Source organism: Cydia fagiglandana, chromosome 1, assembly GCF_963556715.1.
Source record: "Cydia fagiglandana chromosome 1, ilCydFagi1.1, whole genome shotgun sequence".
Taxonomy (NCBI): Eukaryota; Metazoa; Arthropoda; class Insecta; order Lepidoptera; family Tortricidae; genus Cydia; species Cydia fagiglandana.
The window spans coordinates 13,603,314-13,625,016 of record NC_085932.1 but is presented as its reverse complement, the minus strand read 5'-3'; the positions used below and the strand labels follow the sequence as shown (position 1 = coordinate 13,625,016).

Below are 21,703 nucleotides of genomic sequence, written 5' to 3'. Positions count from 1 at the left end.
TAGCTAGGCATTTGAAATTTCCACACTTGTTGCCGCTATAACAACAAATAATAAAAACAGAATATAATAAACATTTTTGCCGTTTTTTGCGTAATGTTACGGAACCCTTGGCGCGCAAGTACGACTCGGACCTTGGTCGGTTTTTTCATTACGCCAAATATACCAGTTATAGAAATGGAATCTGATTACATCGCCATCTGTGGTCGAGTAGAATAACTTATTCAATTCTGTAACTACTTCCTGAATCCAGTGCATCCCAATGCTGCTATTGCACAATAGAGGGCACTAAAAGCAAAATTGTTTATCTTAAACTGCTGGTTTTAACTGATGAGGGCAACCTACTGCCTATGAACATACAGCGTGTATTTTTGATTAAACCACTTTTTCTATGTGTAGTCAGTATATGCCCAAATGACTTTTATATTATAGGTATTTTACTAAAAAATTAAGTTTATTTTTCTTTATAAAATTATGTACCTACAGCCTACAGCCCTCTATAGGCAGTCAAAGAACTTTGTCAGTAGAAAAAGGCGCAAAATACAAATTTTCTGTGGAACGATAACCTTTAGCCCCTACATTTTGTTAAACTTGCCGCTTTTTTTAACTGACGATAATAGCTTGACACATTATAAGTTGATTATAAGTACTTTTTGATTTCATTAGTGGTCTCTTTCCTATCGCTTGATGCCCAGTTAAAAAATAAAGCTTTTAATAGAAAATTTTAGGAAAAACATTATCATTTATGTTTGTATAATAAAAAACAGATACATTGTGTATATTTTATTACGTATCTATAAATTAATTTATAATAACCCCATTCCAAAATAACAATAATTTCCTACTAAGAAAATAAATAATAACAAAACAGAAAAATCACAGATAACGAAAACACAGTAAAAAAAATCAAAAGGACGAGAAGCATGTCGACATCATACATTTGGATTTCTGAAAGAAAAAACATTCACAATTTTTTTCTCGTAAACAATTACGATATGATTTAGACAAAACAAAGTTAAAGATTCATACCAATAACATCAAATTTTAACAGCACCAATGCACTTAGGTATGTGTTATAGTTATAATTTTTAAGTACACTTAAAATCACAAATTTCTCAGGATTTTCCTCAGGAATGTCCCATGGAATGATTAGGATTATTTTATATTTGAGCTTTTCATTAATTTTATTTATATTTTACTGAGAATATCGCCCTCATAAATACGTTACCTTAGGTCCTAGTAAATTTAAATATTTATAAGTAAGCTAGTAAATTATTTTAGACAACGTATAACCGTTTAACCGTAAGAGTTTTATCAGATTACGTCGGAGGTTCTTATTACGTCGGATCATCATCTTATAAGCACTATAGTTCGTTTTTTTAGCATTAGAAATAAGGTAAACAATCAATCTGAAAAACGCTTTTTAAAAATCGGTAACTATTACTTATGAAAGCAGAAGAATATAAAAGATCGAAGATGTTACATATTTGCCGTAGCTTATTTTTAAAATGTCTTTTTCTATTAAAAGACGCATCAAGATTGTTTACCTTATTTCTAATGCTAAAAAACGAACTATATATAGTTTCAGTCGTAGAAACAGAACGTATTACATAATTACCTTCTTTGAAGTTCTTTCTAATGCTAAAAAAAACGAACTATAGCAGAGAGAGAGAGAGAGAGAGAGAGATAAAGAGAGCGTATAACTGAAACTAGCAGAGAGGGAGAGAGAGAGATAAAGAGAGCGTATAATGATGACGATAGATTCTAATAGTAAAATTTCCTTCGCGTAGTGTAGTGTAGTGCGTAGTGTTCAGAATATCCGCATGGTGTTGGCGCAGCCGTGGTTCATGCGGTACTGCACGTACATCATGCCGGAGTTGTGCCAGTAGTAGAGCGCGGCCATCACCAGCACGTGCCACCACTGGTGCGAGTGCCCGATGTAGTCCACGCGGCCCGGGAACCAGCGCTCCGGGATCTAAGGAATTTGTAAATATTAAACTACAGCTGGTCAAGCAAATTTTGTCAGTAGAAAAAGGCGCGAAATTCAAATTTTCTGAGCCGATAACCCTTCGCGCCTACATTTTTTAAGTTTGCCGCCTTTTTCTACTGAGTAGATTTGCTTTTCTACTGACAAGATGATATGTATATTCTGCCATTTCCGTCAGTAGGAAAAAGCCGCAAATAAAAAAAATATAGGCACGAAGGGTAATTGTGCCATAGAAAATTTTAATTTCGCGCCCTGTGCTACTGACAAACCGGTCTAACGGCTATAGTTTCCGCAGATAGATTATATTGCTCGTTGATTGCGCGGGTTATGCCACAGCCACACCATCGCGTGCTGCCGTCGCAAATAATTCGCGCGATATACGTGACAGACGCAAGATGCGACGCGGTCTAATACTAACGCTACTTGCACACGTAGTACAATTAACTCGAAAATATTTTTAATCATACCTTAAATGCGTAAATGATGAATGCAGTTCCGCTTATGATATACATCATTATCACTCGAGGAAAGAACATCTGAAAATGGAAAGAAAAATCATTAAATTATCAGTTAATGAAAGAAACAAAAAGCGGGTTAACTAACTGTACAGATGATGGCAAGTATCTAATACTAGTTAAAAATAAATATAAAAAGTCTAGGTCTCTTAAAAGACTCATATGTTTTCTTCTTCCTCGGTCCCCCATTGCTGAGGATCGCTTGTTTTACTTATAGTTTAAAGTAGGCTGAATCCGAAACCTAGCATTTTACCAAAGGGGTGAACCAACCTGCACCATGGAGTTCTCGAATCCTCCCATGGCGTAGCACCAATGCAGCGTGGGCAGCACTCCGTACGCCGCCCAGCCGATGAACACGCACATCTTGACGGGGTACGGCACGTTCAGACGGGGACTTTGCAGCGCCATCGCCACCACGAAGATCAGCGTCACCGATACCATGTAGAACGCCTTTAGCGTAAGCTGAATCCGAAACCTAGCATTTACGAACGGTGTCAAGGGGTACCAAAGAACCGACCTGCACCATGGGGTTCTCGAAGCCGCCCATGGCGTAGCACCAGTGCAGCGTGGGCAGCACCCCGTACGCCGCCCAGCCGATGAACACGCACATCTTCACGGCGTACGGTACGTTCAGACGGGGGATCTGCAGCGCCATCGCCACCACGAAGATCAGCGTCACAGATACCATGTAGAACGCCTTTAGCTCCTGCGGATGAAAAAATATATAATTGAAATTCTCTTTCATTTGATATATAACAAGATAAAAAAAAGTTTTTAAACTATATCGATAGTTTAAAAACTTTTTTTTATCTTGATTAAAATTTATATTTAAAATTGTCAAAAGACGCTAGGGTGGGGTGGCCCTAACCTAAATGCGATTGATACAAAGACTTAACAATGAAGTATTTTAATCGCAGGAGAGGTCAGAGGGTGGTTGACTTGCATGTTACCCTAATATGCGCAAAAAAGTAATTAACATAATTATTATGATTCAAGAAAACTTGGAATTCTCATTGTTCTACGTTGTAGGTATCGCAATCGAAAACTCACAGTATATTTTTCTCCATTCTTGCATTTTTTAAGCTTGCTCGGCCGGCAGATACAATTTTTATTTAAAACTAAGACAGAGTTGAAAAATTTAACAGAATTCACTAACCCCCTTATTCATAAAACTTTACGGGCCTGATTTAGTTAAATTATGTTTTATTCCTTTCTTACAAATACATAAGTCAAAATGACAGATAAAGCCAAACGATTATTAGCTAATTGAGGCTTGCGTTATGCGTTTATGAATAAGGGGGTAAGTCTGTAAAAAAAATATGTGACGTCCCACGGGTAAAGGTACCTTATGGCGGTTAACGCTTACGCTATTATTAACGCCGCTCCAATATTATTGCGGCGCTATACGACGTAAGCGCCAGCCGCCAGAAGGTACCTTTTGCAGTGGAACGTCACGTATTGGTGATCTATAGGTAAGTTAAACCCGATCGATATATAATTCGGTTGCTAATTAATGAATGGTCTACTAGGCCACGGCCACTGTTCCGCATACCCGCCGAGCGCATCGTTGCGACACCCGGCGTCGCACACATTGTTCTACACCTGTTATTAGTCAAGTTATACTTTACGGAATGTGATATCGTTACAGGCTGGAACAATTGTTCCACAATATCTGATGCCTAATTAGGTATCACTGGTATCCGATATTAAATAACAATAACAATATTTTTATTGACAATAATACTTAGCGTAACAGTAACTTCATACCAACAGTGTACCTAGCAATGCACGCACGGGAACTTTCCAAAGTTGCGAAACTTTCCACATGAGAATTTCTCGGTAACTTCTGAGAATGTTCTCGAGAACGAGAATTTATTTATTTATCGTAGTTTATACCATGAATATTCACGATAGTTTAGGTGTAGTCCTTACCCCCAGAAAATTCCGACTTTTGGTCGTCCGCTTCCGGTCAGAAAAATGTATGACGGCCCGGCCAAACGGTCAGACTTACAGTTGCCTCCAGAAACTCGCGAACTAAATTGACAGGTCAATGTGCACAAATGATACCACAGTTTGGCCAGTGTTGTTCATATCGATATTTTCAAAAAAGTTTGAATTAGAGAATGTCGGTATTTCCAAAATTGTGCAATTTTATAGTACCTAATAGAGACAAGGATATTGAATAAACATATTGTAATTAAATAAATATTTTATTATATTTATTTTGTTTTATTTGTTAGGAAAACTTACAGCTAGAGTAACAATTAAGTTGTAGGTGATAACATAGAAAAAGTGATTTTGGCTCAAAATACAAAAAAGGCCGGCCCAGACGGGGAAATATTTCGTATAATGTGATTAATTTCTCATTTAATTCGAGTGGTGTGGACGCAAAAATTAAATCGCCTCGGTATCCCTATGGCTTCGATTGTGAAGACCAGTCCCTAAACTGGACGTTTAAGTTGACAATCGTATCAGTATTGCGATACAGCGGGGAAATGCCGCCAGCATCCTTGGTACAATGCCTCAGGGGCCTATTTTAGATTTAAGCTAGTTATAATTTCGTTTAGTTGTACCACTGTATATATATATTGTATGTAAGTTGACAATTAGGTCAAGATCAAGCAAATCTTGTCAGTACACAAAGGCGCGAAATTCAAATTTACTTTGAGACGATATCCCATCGCACCTTCATTTTTCAAATTGGCCGCCTTTTTTACTGACAAGATCTGCTTGACCAAGTATAAATAATTATGGATCAATCTCATCTACCGGCCACATGTATAAAATTAAATCACCAATTTTAGATTTATGGCGACAACCGAGCTCTTGAAATAAAGAACGGCAAGTTGTTGCACACTAACATGACACTGAAATTTGTCAGTTTCTCATCCGCACCTCCTGATTTGATTGGTAACGACACAATCTTACAATCGAATTAACCACTTTTCTCGTCACATTCATATTAATCGAAATCGTTTGTGACCCCTTTATAATTATGACATGGGTAGTAAGTGCAATATTTTACTTATCGATATCATTTTATCGACATATACCCGTGACTATTTTTTCTTTGCTATTCCTGGTATCATTTTATTTGTCAAACTCATGTCAATTTAGTTCGCGAGTTTATGGAGGCGACCTTAGGTGGGGGGTGCTAGACCAATGTCATAGAGGGACCCTGGCAGTTTTTGACGCCGCCATTTTTTTCAATATGGCCGACTTTTTTTTTAACTTTTTTAATTTTGTCCTAGCGCGCTGAAATTTTGGTCACGGAATCTCGGGGTCCCCTAGATACCTATGAAAAAATTTTTTTTGGAAAAATGCTACAATTGCGGGAAAACTGCCCACTTTAATTTTGTATGGCAACTTTTAAACGGTGCGTGATAGGTGGGGGGTGCTCGACCAAATGTAATAGAGGGCACCGAGACAAAACAAACTGCATTTAAAAAAATCTAAATGGCCGACTTTTTTTTTATTTTTTCAAGTTGGTCCGAGCGCGCTGAGATTTTGCATGGCGGGAGATAGAGGCCTCTAGATTCTAATGAAAAATAAAAACAATTTGGAAAAAAATGTCGAAAGTCGAAATGTTCTCTGAAATACAGTGAGAATTTAAGCAACTTATTGGTAAACTTAACACATCAACAAAATAGCTAACTGTAGACAGTAATATATGCATAATAACATTTAGTTTTAAGTTATGCCTATTTAAACTTTATTTCACGTATATTCTCTTGATTAAACAATAATTTCCATGTTGCAGGAATGTTCTGAGAACATTCTCGAGAACGTTTCCGCTTTTTGGGAATGTTCTGCAATTTGTACATTGCTAAGTGTACCTCTAGGTACTTAAAGATGGTGTTTCGAAAGCAGGGATCACAAAATTCGCAAATTAGTTTCTAGAGGAATCCGGTTTAAAAAATTAAATTGAAATACCAGCCGCGGTCCGTTTCTACTTGAATTTAATATGCCTAAGCAAATATAATGTACACCACAAAATGGGTCGGCGGTCCGGATGCGGATGCGAACCGCCATTTCTAAAGCAACGACAGTTATGTTTCAAGGGGATCTATGTATATCCTAATAACCATATGTGCATATGTGTCACACTGACCTACGTAATTTAATTTTCTGGCAACAGTTCGAGTTTATGTGAGACGGAGTTCTAACCAAACAGAGCCACCCCACACTAGCTTCTTTTGAGCGTCGGCGTCTAGTCAGCGCTATGGAAAATGGCGTCGCTGCGCAGTTGCGCCGACGTTGCGTCGAGCAGCAGCCATAGAGTTGGCTAGACGCCGACGCTCGGAAGACTCTAGTGCGGGGTGGACCTAACACGATGTCTATAGTGATTTTAAGTCAAAAGTTATGAAACCTGTCGGTTTAGCATGAGTTGCGTTCTCGCGCGCGACTTCATACCTACATCTAGCGCGAAGTCAAGTCCATACTTGTCCATACGAGTCCATACTCGCGCGCGAGAACGCAACTTAGGCTAGCCCGCCTGATGTTATGTCTAATAAAACTAGTGTCTCAGTGAGCTGTAGACCACGTGAACCCCCACAAACCCCGTGTATACGCTGATTTAGTTACACTCACATGGTGACACCAGAACGCGTAGTAGACGCCGGAGGTGTATATAGAGAGCAGCGAGAGCGCGATACCGAAGAGGTCATACATCAAAAACGCGTGGTAGTCGCATTCCGAGCGGCATGACTAATAAAACTAGTGTCTCGGTGAGCTGTAGACCTCGTGAACCCCCATAAACCCAGTGTATAAACTGATTTACTCGTAGTTACACTTACATGGTAGCACCAGAACGCGTAGTAGACGCCGGAGGTGTATATAGCGAGCAGCGAGAGCGCGATACCGAAGAGGTCATACATCAAAAGCGCGTGGTAGTCGCACTCCGAGCGGCATGACTAATAAAACTAGTGTCTCGGTGAGCTGTAGACCTCGTGAACCCCCACAAACCCCGTGTATAAACTGATTAAATTTAGTTAACACTTACATGGTGGCACCAGAACGCGTAGTAGACGCCGGAGGTGTATATAGCGAGCAGCGAGAGCGCGATACCGAACAGGTCATACATCAAAAACGTGTGGTAGTGGCACTCCGAGCGGCATGACTAATAAAACTAGTGTCTCGGTGAGCTGTAGACCTCGTGAACCCCCACAAATCCCGTGTATAAGCTGATTTAGTTACACTTACATGGTGGCACCAGAACGCGTAGTAGACGCCGGAGGTGTATATAGCGAGCAGCGAGAGCGCGATGCCGAAGAGGTCATACATCAAAAACGCGTGGTAGTCGCACTCCGAGCGGCACGAGAACGTGTGGTACAGCGCTGACAGCGCCATGCACACCTGGAAAATAAAATGTCACTCATTAATGGAAATTCTAAAACGGGCCCGAATCGGACTAAGGAGCCCACTGATTAACAGTCCGCCGGACGATATCGGCCTGTCAGTTCAATCAACGATCTTCAGATACCTATACCTAGTGCGGTCGACATTTTGAACAAACAGTGATAAACGAAATCTCCATCCATATCTGCACTGCACACTACAATATCCCCTGTAATATCTAATATAAGTTGTAACGCTGCGTTAGACAAAGTAGCGGTCGATCCCATTCGTAACGGTGACCGCCCGGTTGGCCGAAATCATGCACTCATAAAAACCCAACGGCACAGTTCTAATCTAATACTGTGCACGCAAATACTTTTCATACAATAGCTTTACTTATTGATATTTAGGACAACAACAGCATCAGAACCTACAGCGCTAAAGGAAAGTCTATTTAATACATTATTATTTACTTACCACCGAAGTATTTTTCGTGATACCTAAATATAGTAAATAGTAATTTTTGTTTATTAATTTCTAGAAATTATTGTGCTCCCAATTATTTCGTCTTTTGTTTGTGCGGTGTTCCACAGGGTACAGTATATAGACCAGCGGTGGAACAAAAATGGGTTTTGATAACATTAAAGTTTTTTCTTTTTTGATATGTTATTGTAAGCATGTTAAATAACATTCATGTAAAAAGTTAGAAAATTTTAGGTGGAGCGTTCGGCCATATTTAAATTTTCAATTTTTGCTAAATAACTATGTAAATATAAAATTAAAGTTACAAAAAACTTTAACATATTCAATAACACTTTAATTTATTCACAATATTCGGTTTTTAGAAATCTGGAACAGCTGCTTTCTGTGGCCTATTTTATAAAGCTACAAGTTACAATTTACAAGCGGAAGTCTCGTTCTAACACATAGGGTTGGAAAGAGACTTCCGCTTGTAAATTGTAACTTGTAAATTTATAAAATAGGCCACTGGTGAACGTAAAAACAGGAATTATTATGTAAATACAGAATTAGAGTAGCTGATATTGCAAAATTACGATATTATCTATCAACTTAGTATACATGTAAAAAGTTAGAAATGTAGACAATGTGCTTGTCTAGATATTGATTTCTCGTTAAGCAGTATAGCCAATATTGAATTAAAGTTTGTAGAGTTAATATTACACGGTCATAATAAAGATCTTACTTCTCACACAAAAGATTAGAAATATAAAATCACGGCGACACTAAATACTGATACGCAAGTATGCATTCCGAGCTTATATTAAGTTACATTTCAAACGCGCGGCGTTTGCGCGCGCCGCGCTGTGCGCCGTGGCAGGAGGCAGCGATCGACGGTCGCGGGCTAGCGGTTAGCGCGGTGCCCTTAAAAATACGCAAAGCGTTTATAAAATTATTATCAATGGTAAATAGTTATTTTACACAGTACACTAATGGAAACTTACCTTCCCTTATTTATTTCTATATGTACTAGGGATTGCCCGCGGTTTCGTTTACGTAGAATTCGTTATCGTGTTAAGTATAGAAATAATAGATACATTTGAAAATTATTTTAGGTGCATTGTCATACAGATAACTACCCTTGTTAAAGTATTCTTCAAATTCAATACACAGGTGTCATTTAAATATAATTTTGCGTAATTTGGCGCTTTTAGGTTATAAATGACTAGCGACATATATTTTTTAAGAGCGATCATCTCCGATAATATTTACTTTATCATAAAATCAATTTCAAACTGATGTTATTCAATATTTATCATTTTAAAGTCAATATTACCAACCAACTGATCCAATTTACCTACGGTAACAACTCAAAATTTGCATCAAATTAAATGCCACTTTTCTTATCCGTTACGAACAATCAAGAGGGCCTTTACGAGCTGATGTGGTGAAAATTTTATTTAATCTTCGTCCCTTAAAACCTTCACTACGCTCAAGGTTCAACTTTACGAACCACTCGCTACGCTCGTGGTTAAATTTTAGAATGTTTGAATTTGTGAATGTGCTTCCTGCCTCGCACAGCCAAACTGTGGAATGAACTGTCCGATACGACCTTCAAACCTTAAAAGACCCCCATCTTAAAGGTCGGCATTTCGGCAACGCGCTTGCAACCCTTCTGGTGTTGCGGGTGTCCATGAGCGGCGGTAATCGCTAACCACCAGATGATCCGTCTGCTCGTTTGCCTCCTATTTAATAAAAAAAAATGTTTCCCTTGTTTGGGTATCAATATTAGCACGAGCGGTTAATCAACAACTTTTTCCCTTGTAAAACAAATAAATAAGGTAGGTGAGGTGCAGGCATATGAGGCCCGGCGGGTAACAAGGCCCAGCATTCAAAAATAGCAGTTGCTCCCTATTATTCCCAATTATTCTGAATTTGTACTTGTTGCTAAGAAGGCCCACTGTCAGTGCAGGTAAAAAGGTCTAGTCCCGGGCCTTATTGAACGTATGAGATGAAATATTAGATTAAAATATTTTAAGATAATTTTCAATATTTTTAATCTCTAATTAATATGGTCGATTTGAAGAAACTTCTATGAAATTATGACTTATAAATAACACTTGCACTGCGTGGGCTGTCAAAATTGCTGCAGACTTTTCTTGGTCTAACTCTAATAATTTTTCACTTGCTTTATTGACCTAAAGACGTTTTAAAGAATCAAAAAGTCTAATAACATTGAGGCACTTATACTTTTTAAAGGCAGTAACTAATTACAAGTGACTTTTTTTTGTTAATACATAGGTAGGTATTTACGATCATCATCATATATTTAAGAGTATGACTCTTGTCGGTGGAGCAATTTCCATGTTTGGCGGTCCTCCGCCTTCTCTTTGACAGCCCGATACGACACGACGTTGATCTTTTCCTTTATTTGATCCATGTACGCTCTCCTTGGTCTTCCCCTCTTCCTGTTTGCTTCAACTTTCCCTTCTATGATATTTTTGATAAATTCGTCGTGTCGTATCAGGTGCCCAAGCATCCTTCCTCTTCTATTGTCTATAGTTCTTAACAAACTCCTCCTCTCTCCTACTACATAGGCCACACTGAATGTTTTGCACTACTGGCCACTGGTAAATATTTAAATTATGAATTGTATATTTAAAAAAAAATACAGGCTTTTGATTATGGAATGTGACAAATGTTGGCGACAAATCGATCGTCTTTTGTTTTTAATGGCTTGTCAAAGTAAGTCAGTGCGTTGAACGTGGCTTTAACGCGAAAATATTTTTAGAGCTATGATTTTGTTATGATTTTAAAAGTTCGCTTACTCCGCAAGAGTGTAGTGCTTGCCTTCAAAATGCTTTTGGGATTGAAGCACCACATCTGAGCATCGTGAGGCGTTGGTATGGTGAATTTAGTAGAGACAGTATTATTCTAGATAATGATTTTCGTGAAGGTCGACCGTCCACGGCGATCATTCAAGGAAACGTGGCTACTGTGAGACGACTCATTGAAGAAAACCCACGAATCACCTATGACGAAATTTGAGGACAATTAGGGATAGGTATGAGACAAATACAAAAGATTTTACAAGAATATTTAAAAGTCGGGAAGCCTTGTTGTCTTTGGATTCTTCACGAATTAACTTCAGTCCAAAAACAGGTACTTTTTGACTGGTGCCGAGAAATGCTGCGTAAGTATAAGCAAGAAAGTTCAAATGCTGTATATAACATCGTTAGAGGAGATGAAACCTGGATTTACTGCTACGATCCGGAAAAAAGGCATTAGTCCAGTCAATGGGTCTTTCGAAGGTGACAGGAGGCCCATAGAAGTTCAACAAGCCAAAAGCGTTGCCAAACATTTTGATCGTCTGTTTTTTTTAAACGCGACTTTTTTGTTTCGTACTTTTAACTAATAAAAGAACGTTAAATACTGAGTAGTACACTACCATTTGTGTGCCCGCAGTCATTGAAAAAGACCGCGAGAGACGACCGAGAAGCCGCATCCTCCTGCGTCATAATAATGCGTCCACCGATACCGCAATAAAGGCAAAAACATTTTTTAATTACGAAAACGTGGAAAATGTCTCTTATACGGATTATAATCCAGACATTGCACCCTGTGACTTCTATCTATTTCCCAAAATTAAGGATTTAATTTGGGGTTTGACATTTAAGACCCCGGATAAGGCAGTTACTACGTTTCATCACCACGTCGAAAACATGCAGTCAAGTGATTGGGCCTCATGCTTCCAAAAATGGTCCGAGCGAGTGAATATGTGCATAGAATGTAAAGGGAAACATTTTGAGAAGCAATAAATGTATTATTATGGTTATAAATGATTTTATTCAAAAGTTCGTTCGTTCGTTCGTTCGTTCGTTAAACCTCTTCGTTAGTTTTCTTTTCTTTTACGATAGAATTGCGAAAAATAGATATTATGCAACGAGTGACGAATTTTGAAACACGGTCAAAGGGAGTGTTTTAACGTGCTTATTATAGCACCGGTCGTAATGTAGCACCAGATGTACTGTAAAAAATATGTTAAAAGATAATACTTACTGTTACGAATAAATATTTATACTGTAAAAAAATATCCCACCAAACACATTTTCATGTAAATTTTGTTGCTAAGACGAAACCATAAGACTCGCACTGTCAAAAAGTTGTCAGATCTCTTGTCGAGCCAAGCTTCAAACTCTACAAGCCCTAACTTCACTAACTCTACACCTTAGTCAAAATATGTGGCTTGGCTGTTTCGCTACCGCCACATGGGCATAAGGTGAAAAATTTATTAAATTCATTATTTTTAGGGTTCCGTACCTCAAAAGGAAAAATACTGAACCCTTATAGGATCACTCGTGTGTCTGGCTGTCCGTCTGTCACAGCCTATTTGCTCCGCAACTACTGCACCAATAAGTTGAAATTTGGTATACACATGTAAGTCTATAGCCCAAGGACATACATGTAAAGTAAATAATAGAAATTCAAATAAAGGGGTCACTTTTGAGATGAATGATAAATAGAATAAAAAAAAACTATATCTTGTTATAATTAATATAAGAGAATTAGAATATGAATTAATATAAGAGAATTTTGTTAGAATTTTAATTAGTATAAGATAGATATGTATATTGTCATGTTATTTTCTCGAACTCCCCATCGGCATACAAACCTCCTCAAGGTTTTGCCCACGATGGGTCTTGTAATAATAATGTACTTTATTTAGCTTATTTTTCAATAAATAAAAAAAAATATATATATATATATATATATATTATATATATATATATTATATATATATATATTATATATATATATATATATATATATATATATATATATATATATATCAAACGAAGGGGCTCATTGTAAGAATCTCAGATATATTTTTTCATAATTTTAAAATAAATAGTTTAGAAGTTATTTAAGAAAATACGCAAAAAATGACCATTCCCCCCCCCCTTATCTCCGAAACTACTGGGTCTAAAATTATGAAAAAAATACACATATTAGCTCTCTTCCTATAGATGACAGGAAAACCTATTAGAAATGTGCAGTCAAGCGTGAGTCGGATTTAAGTACCTAGTTTTCCGATACCTACGGGTTTTTTTAAGACATTTTATTCACTTTTCTCTAAAAAAAATATATTGTTAAAAATTGTGTAATGTACAGAACCCTTGGAACGCGAGTGCGACTCGCATTTGGGCGGTTTTTGTATTATACTTACATACAATAGTTCTTGTAGAAACGAAACGGCCAAGCCACACACTTTTGGTGTAGAGCTAGTAAAGTTAGAGGGCTTGTAGAGTTAGAAGCTTGGCAAGAGATCTGATAACTTTTTGACAGTGCGAGCCTTATGGTTTCGTTTGGGCAACATTTTACATCAAAATGTTTTTGATGGGATTTCACTTCTTTTTGTAAGTTGTTTATGACAATCTTCCATCCCCTAATTTAAAGGGTTGGGGGTGATTTACTATTAAAAATCCTGAAATAAGTATCTGGGGGCATCTGTTACACAATGTACTTCTTACTGATTCCCCATATAAACCCTTCACCCCGTAAGGGTAAACTTTGGGGTTGAAATCTGCCTTCACCCCGTAAGGGTAAACTTTGAGGTTGAAATCTATTCTATATCCTTCCCCATAACAATACCTATCTACATACCAAATTTCAACTAAATCGGTTCAGCGATTATTGATTTCCCATACAAAATTAAACCCCATCTTCATCCCCTTAGGGATAATTTTTTTTTTAATTTATTTGTTGTTTGTGTACTAAAACTATCTTACATACCAAATTTCAGCTTCTTAGAGGACTTCAGGAAGTACTCGGTATTGATCATCATCAAGTGAGTGAGTCAGTGACGAAATCGAAGTTTTTAGATATGAATAAAATCTAAAGTATAAGAGCTATGCAATTGATATGCTTAATAAGTCCGAGAACTTTGTTTATCTGGTATAATCCAACCCCAAGTTGTGAGGGTTCCAAAAAACGACAAAGCGCTTCGAGAAAAGGTAGATAGTGCCCTTGCGCTTTTCTCGTCTTGGCGGGGGCACTGCCGTGCCCCCAGATGTTAAAAGATGAGACTACTGTAACTAATAAAGATTTATGTTTAGTTACCTACTATTTTCGCGTAAACTAGACAATTTTTATATCTTTAGTTATTAAGACCCAAAATAATTATTTTCACTTATTATAAATAAATCCTCCTGTTATGAAGTATCAAATATTGTTATTTGTATATGTCTAACTCTTAAGTTAAAAACAATAAAATCTGTTATTACCTACTGTCAAAATGATTATTTTTTGCGGGATTAAGTAATACACTGGTAGTGTTCAATAAGGCCCATAATAGGACTTTTATAAAAGGTATATTTTCCAAGAGTATCGTAATATTTTTATAACTATTTTGGTATAATGAAGAAACTTAAAGAAATGAGAAACCTATTTGAGTGAGTTTCTCATACTTCATATCCTGTTTATTACAAAAAAAAACATTTTAATTTAAGGTGGGCTGTATATAGGCATATACGGCCCACACGGAATATACAATAAGGTAAGTGAGGCCACTTACCTTATTGTATATTCAGGATGTATACCGTGTAATATTGATCAGTTGGTTTATAATATACATATTATGATATTGACGTTGAATAGGACAGGACATGACAATAGGAACCAGAAATAGGTATAGTTGGTCAAACCAATTTGTCAGTAAATAAAAACGAAAAACTATATTCATCCTTTTCTTTTGGGTGCTAGTACTAGTGTAAGTCAAAGATAGTATGATGATTCTCCCTGTCTATGTTTGAAATGAGACAGTCCTTTGACAAACTATGTATAGTAAAAAATAGTTGTGAATATCTTGTACATTTTTATTACAATATTAGTCAAGATAATGAAATATAGCTGGTCAAGCAAATCTTGTCACTAAAAAAAGGCGCGAAATTCAAATTTTCTATGGAACGATATCCCTTCGCGCCTACATTTTTCAAATTTGCCGCCTCTTTCTACTGACAAGATCTGATTGACCAGCTGTAGATATTTTTACTTAATAAGATATTTTAATTTCACGTAATGTCCGCATCTAATTTATATAGTTATGTGCACGGTAAACAAACAAATGAATGATAAGAAAAGACAGACAGTGTTACTGAGCGGGAGGTGGGGCGAGGGGCGAGGTATAGGTAGGCTATGATAGGCTCTCGAGCGCCGCGCCGGCGACTGACGGACCAGCGCGGCGTATGTATGAATTTCGCGCCTTTTTAACTAGATTTTACTATTACAATGCAAGCTACACACAGAAATTTCTTACTTTCCATAATATGGCTGCGTATATTATTTTATAGTAATAGACTTATTTTTACAGACTCTAATTCAATATTAGATCTTATAGGACAAAAAACGTATATTAATTCTAAAGCATATATCTTATTCTTCTAGCTTTTTAGCTTGCCTATTAACTTATAAATTTAGATATGTTGTTGTGGATTTATTAAACTTTAATTCAATATCGACAAAATAATAAGCTAATTGTAGTTTGACAAAGAAGCACGTTAAAAAAATTTCTAATAATTTTACATTATAAAGCGTCATACATATTATAAACAATGGAACTTAAACATTGCACTTTAATTCAATATTAAAAAATCATTACTAAAAATATATAAATACCTAATTTATATCTAACGCTCGTTCTAACTTTTCATCATATATAGCATATATGCTTAAAAATATGTCCTATATCAGATAAGTATCACTTTTTCAACTTTAGAATTATCAAAACTTTTAGTGCAAAAATCCGGTCCCACTATTGAGCTAATATTATATACTAACTAAGGCCCCTCCTATAGAACATCGTATCGGCTCGAGGCAGGATCCACCAGAGACCCACATGGTGGCACATAGTCCATATACTTAGCAACTGCATACGGATATACTCCAAGATATATCGCGTGATGAAAACTATTTATCATAGGTACCTACGGAACGCATGTAACTTTTACGTTCGGAGGTGAAGTGTCTGAGGTCTAGTGGTAGTGAAAGTATACACTTGTCACCTCCAGACACAAAGCACAGGCGAAAGTTTTGATGCTCAAAACCTTGCTCGTATCATTTTGACAAATTTATCTACCTACCTATTATCACAGCTATTATATGCTATAGGTAGCAGCCTAAAATAGTCTGCTTTAGGCAAAATGTGCCACATTTGTTTTATAATTAAATCTTTACCTATGTCAGATTATCAGATCTAAGTATATTAGTCACTTCACCAATGGACAATAGGATTTTTCAACACACCAATGGGAAAATAAAACAGCACATTTAGGTATTTCAGATTTACATACAGTTATGCCTAGGCATAGGCAGTTGGGCAAGCCGGAGATCTTTTGACTTGCCGTTTCTTTGAGACCTATGTACCTACATAAAGTACCTAAAGTTACATTGCTAACCGTGTTACCGAATAATAAAATTGAGGTCAAATTAGATAATGTAAACGCAACTTATAATTTATCGTCAAAAACAATAAAGAAAAAATCCCTACAGTACAAATATCCATCGTATCGGTTGACAGTCAAATTGATACATAAAGATTATACTCGTACTATTCGGAATCGTAGAACTAGGAAATTAAATGTTTACGAGTAATGTTATTTTATTGTAATGCAAATGACATAGGTCGGTACCTACTTATTGCGTTATAAATAAAACAAAATTAGAAACGCCAGTCTTGCCTGCGTTTATTTTTTTAATTCGTCAAGACTCCGGTCGAATACTTTCACTCGAGAAAAGCAGGTCGCATCTCGGCTTTCGAGCGCTGGACCAACGCGCAGATAGCTCATATTTCGTAATATCTGCGCGCCTAAGAAATTATAGCCTACGCAACGTGAGCCCGTAAGTAACTTTGCGCACTGGGAATGAAAATGTCAAGAAACTTTACGATGTGTTACAATATAGATTTAGATATTTATTCTCATAGTATTAAATTACATTATAAATTATGCTAGCCTAATCTACACGAATTTATATTATGATCGTCATTCATATTAACATAATATTATTTAATACATACAAAAAAAAAACAATAATTAACACACACGAACACAATCAGAGATAAAACGAATTAGGATATAAGTATGTATTATTATTCTCTTGCTTTGTGTATTTAAGGTGAGGCAGGTTAGGTACCTATCGTCATCGTATACAGGTTACAATACCTACAAATTCTCCTAATTTTACTTCGAAGTCAATTTATTAACTATGTTCCAAAGTAACTTCAAATCCTCGCAAGTAAGTCGAGTTTGTCTTGTCGTTATCGCAAATGTTTGGGCTAATACCTAATCCATGGGTACTGCGGTATATTATGCAACAAATAATGACGCAAGCAGTTCCGTCCGTCCGTATTATCTATCGTCCGTATCGGCACGCAGCCAAAACTAAGGGAACGAAGACCTTTAAATGTCCATGAATTTTTTTGTCCGTTTGACAGTTGATTGTAGCTAGGTATCTGCCTAAGGGGTCATCCATTAATTACATCACACGTTTAGGGGGAGGGAGGGGATCAAGAAAATGTGACATATTGTGACATGGGGGAGGGGGGAGACACAAACTTAACTTCATCAGTAACCGAAAATTTAATTAAATTATTTTATTCGCTGTACATTCAAATAACTCGTGTTGATTTAAAACACTCCATTCGGTCGTGTTTCAATGTATCGCCACTCGTTGCGAATTTCCTACTTTTTGCACTCGTATCGTAAATATCGTAATGTACTAATAATATAGAGAACATTAACTATCTGGTATGTATTAGGTTCGCGCCGTATTACTCTAGCTTTTACCATCTAATCTTTTCGTTACAGACAGTTAAACGTCTCATCGATGTCTTCTGATATCATACTAATAATTTTATTACGGGTTTAACAGTAAGTATAGCGCCGGTAAGAATTTAAAGACTTTATTATAAAGACATAAAGTCGGTTTTTACATTGTTATTCTTTAGGAACGTATCATAATGGCAAGTGTTGTATGGTTTCTAAATAATAGCCCCACACTTAAAAGTGTACTTTCACTATCATATAATAACGGTATCTATAAAGATTCTGGCAAGGATTAACACATGTAATAATGCCCATGTAGGTAGGTATTTAACGAGGAAAGCCTTACACATCTGTATAATGAACAATGTCCATACTTTAAACGTCACACCATATTATACATGTAGTTCGCAAGTTTTAAATACCTTATAAAATAATTGTTAATAAATTCTAGAAAGCTAACATGTCCTGGAAATAAGGATCGGTTGCAAACCGTCTGTCACCGTTAAAGCGTTTGCTAAATTTTAGGGAATAGAGAGCCGTACAGAGTCAGAGTCAGGTCTGTGCTCCGCGGTAGGCGATATCATAATGGATAAATAAAATTATGATGAAAACAAAAATAAACACACAAGCAGAAAAAAAACGGACAAGTGCGAGTCAGACTCGCCTACTGAGGGTTCCGTACTTTTTATTTTTATTTTTTTATTAGTATTTGTTGTTATAGCGGCAACAGAAATACATCATCTGTGAAAATTTCAACTGTCTGGCTATCACGGTTCGTGAGATACTGCCTGGGCCCTATTTCACCAACGTGACAAATGTCGCATTTGTCGACATCACTGTTACTGACGTCACAAGCCTCCATAGGCTACGGTAACCGCTTACCATCAGACGGGCGGTGTGGTTGTTTGCCACCAACATGTTAATTTAAAAAAAAACCCACTATGTCGCCAGTAAATAAGTACTTATTTTGCGAAGCTAATGACAATTGTCACAAGAAATACGACAATTGTCACGAAATTCCGACACAGAACTCATTTGCTGTCAAGAATTACCGAAAGTTCTTTGAAATCTTGTGACAATTGTCATCATTATCATCATAAACATCACAAGAGAAATAGCTGTTTTTTGCCGATATACCTAATAGTTTTTTTAAATAATACAATGATGGTGACAAACAGGAATACGGCCGCCCGATGGTAAGCCATAACCGTAGCCCATGGATGCCTATGACGTCAGCAACAATGAGACTTGTCGAATTGTCGCACCTGTCACGTTGGTGAAATAGGGGCCTGGTGACAGACGGACGGACGGACAGCGGAGTCTTAGTAATAGGGTCCCGTTTTACCCTTTGGGTAAGGAACCCTAAAAATCACGTAATAACTTACCATGAAACACGAGAGAAGTATGGCAGCAACCACTTTGTCCGTGAAGGTGGCGTGGATGTTAATGATGACCAGATCGTTGATCGTCAGCCCGAGCACAAGGAAGAAACCGAACAAGTGAGTCCAAATGTTCATTGTTTCGTTAGTCCACCAGAATATACTGCAACAAGCATTCCATCAGTAGCGTGCGCTCTTTTAATTTTAGAACATGAAAAGAACATGGGGGTTGTTAAGTCATTATGGTATTTATTAGGCCTTAATCGCGTTTGGGTCGTCTTCCTTGCGTTATCCCGGCATTTTGCCAGGGCTCATGGGAGCCTGGGGTCCGCTTGACAACAAATCCCATGATTTGATGTAGGCGCTAAGTTTAAATGTATTAGTCACATAGGTGATAGACCTAGTCGGCTTTTTACAGCCTGTTTTATTCCAAGACTCTAGCTAGACAGCCTAGACCCAGTCCAAGCTAAATCTTATCCAACTACTGCAAGACCCCTTTATAGACTCAGGTTCATTGAAGATTCATAAATAATATGAATTAGATATGTATACTATAAACTATAAAATATAATTTACAAATTTTAAGATACCAATACTAACTACATATTAGGAAATCGGAATAAATTTCCTACACACTAATTAATAAGTGTGCCTTTAAAGACATATTGCTCTACACCAAGACAATTATTTATGCAATTGTACACGTATTATTCCAGTCTGGTAAACACTGCTGCCGGTGTATAGATATGTTAACTTAACATTTATTAAATCTTTTAGAAAAAATGTCTTGTGGGTATGTAGGTATGCAATATACACAAATGTACAAATATATGTATAAGACAGTTTTTACACCCTGTTCTATTAAATAAAATTACTGCCATAAATCAACCTGGTAAACACAACTAGAAGGACAATGCATATTTTATGATGTTATACAATATCAATAACAAAACCTCTCCTGAAAAAAATTAAGCCTCTGTGAAAATTACAAAAAAATCGGTCAAAGGTACTTAATATTATGAAATGTAAGTAGGTAGGTATGTAATGTAGTTATTTATAATCAGGAATCAAGATTGGGTCACGGTACGGAAGATTGACTACATGCGAGTGCCCATCTTGTACAGGTAGTTATTAAAATATTAGGGATACTGCAGTAAAATATAAAGTGTAATAATAAATTGATATAAAACAATGCATAAAACCTTACCTCTCCCAACATAGTTTAGTGGGTAATAGCTTCCTATATCCATCTCTTATGTAAGGATTGTGCTGGAGATACTCTGGAGCCTGTTCATATTTGAGCAACTGGCGGTAATTCACATATTCTATGTCTTCTTTGGTTAAATTATTGTTGTCTTCCAGCTTCTTGCCTCGACGAAGAAGAGTGGAGCCTGAACTGTAATCCCCATCTTGCCTATGTTCATCTTCTGCCTAAACAAAATTAATAAAAAAATGCATAAAGGCTTTTACTTGTAAACTTTCTCAAAATAAACTTAATGCTTCAGGAACGAGCACCTAAAATACTGTAGTTCCATGCCTACTTGCTTAAAATGTATACCAAAGGGACACAACAATGTAGGTCATAAATGTCCAAGCGAAAACACAATTATTTAAAAAACATGTTTATAAAAAAAAGTTTCGTTTGATGTTACTTACTTTTTCTAAGGACATAAACTGCACGGTTTCTGCTTGAACCTCGCTAACTTTTTTTGTCATAGTTAGCGTCATTCTTATAATGTGACGTTAATTATTTTGTAACAAGTTACAGGTTACTCGTTACAAAATGGACATTATTCATTAATTATTTTGTGACCACTACACACAATAATGATTAAAGAAATATGCGGGTAAACACTAGATTATAATATATATATTTCTAATATGTTATAACATAACGGTTATAATTTAGTCGTCTTTAAAAAAAACAAAAGAATTTTAAACAAATCAAACTAAACACACACTGCTGACGTCTGACCGCCACCTCCAAAGCAATTTTTAAACTGGTTTGTTATTTATTTATTTCAACTATACTTGACTTGACATTCATCCGTCAATTAAGGTCCGTATTGAAATCAATTTATTGGCGTGATCAAAGTGTACACTGATAATTTGATTAAAGTAAAATTGTTTTATAATAATCTCTCGCATATTATATATTTCCTTTAGTAAAATAAAATAATAATAAATACGATTTCAATATAAGGCTAC

The 21,703-nt window shown here is 36.5% G+C and overlaps 1 protein-coding gene across 1 annotated transcript; it reads right to left on the bottom strand.

The window, feature by feature from the left end:
- Positions 1-767: 767 nt before the first annotated feature.
- On the bottom strand, positions 768-21,465 carry LOC134664455 (progestin and adipoQ receptor family member 3). Its single transcript, XM_063521119.1, has 7 exons — positions 21,152-21,465; positions 20,703-20,926; positions 19,502-19,658; positions 7,702-7,854; positions 3,017-3,205; positions 2,452-2,520; positions 768-1,972 (listed from the first exon to the last, which is right to left on the bottom strand). Exons 1-7 carry the CDS (start codon positions 21,221-21,223, stop codon positions 1,808-1,810), a joined length of 1,029 nt encoding a protein of 342 aa, XP_063377189.1. The 5' UTR covers positions 21,224-21,465; the 3' UTR covers positions 768-1,807.
- Between the last annotated feature and the right edge of the window lie 238 nt (positions 21,466-21,703).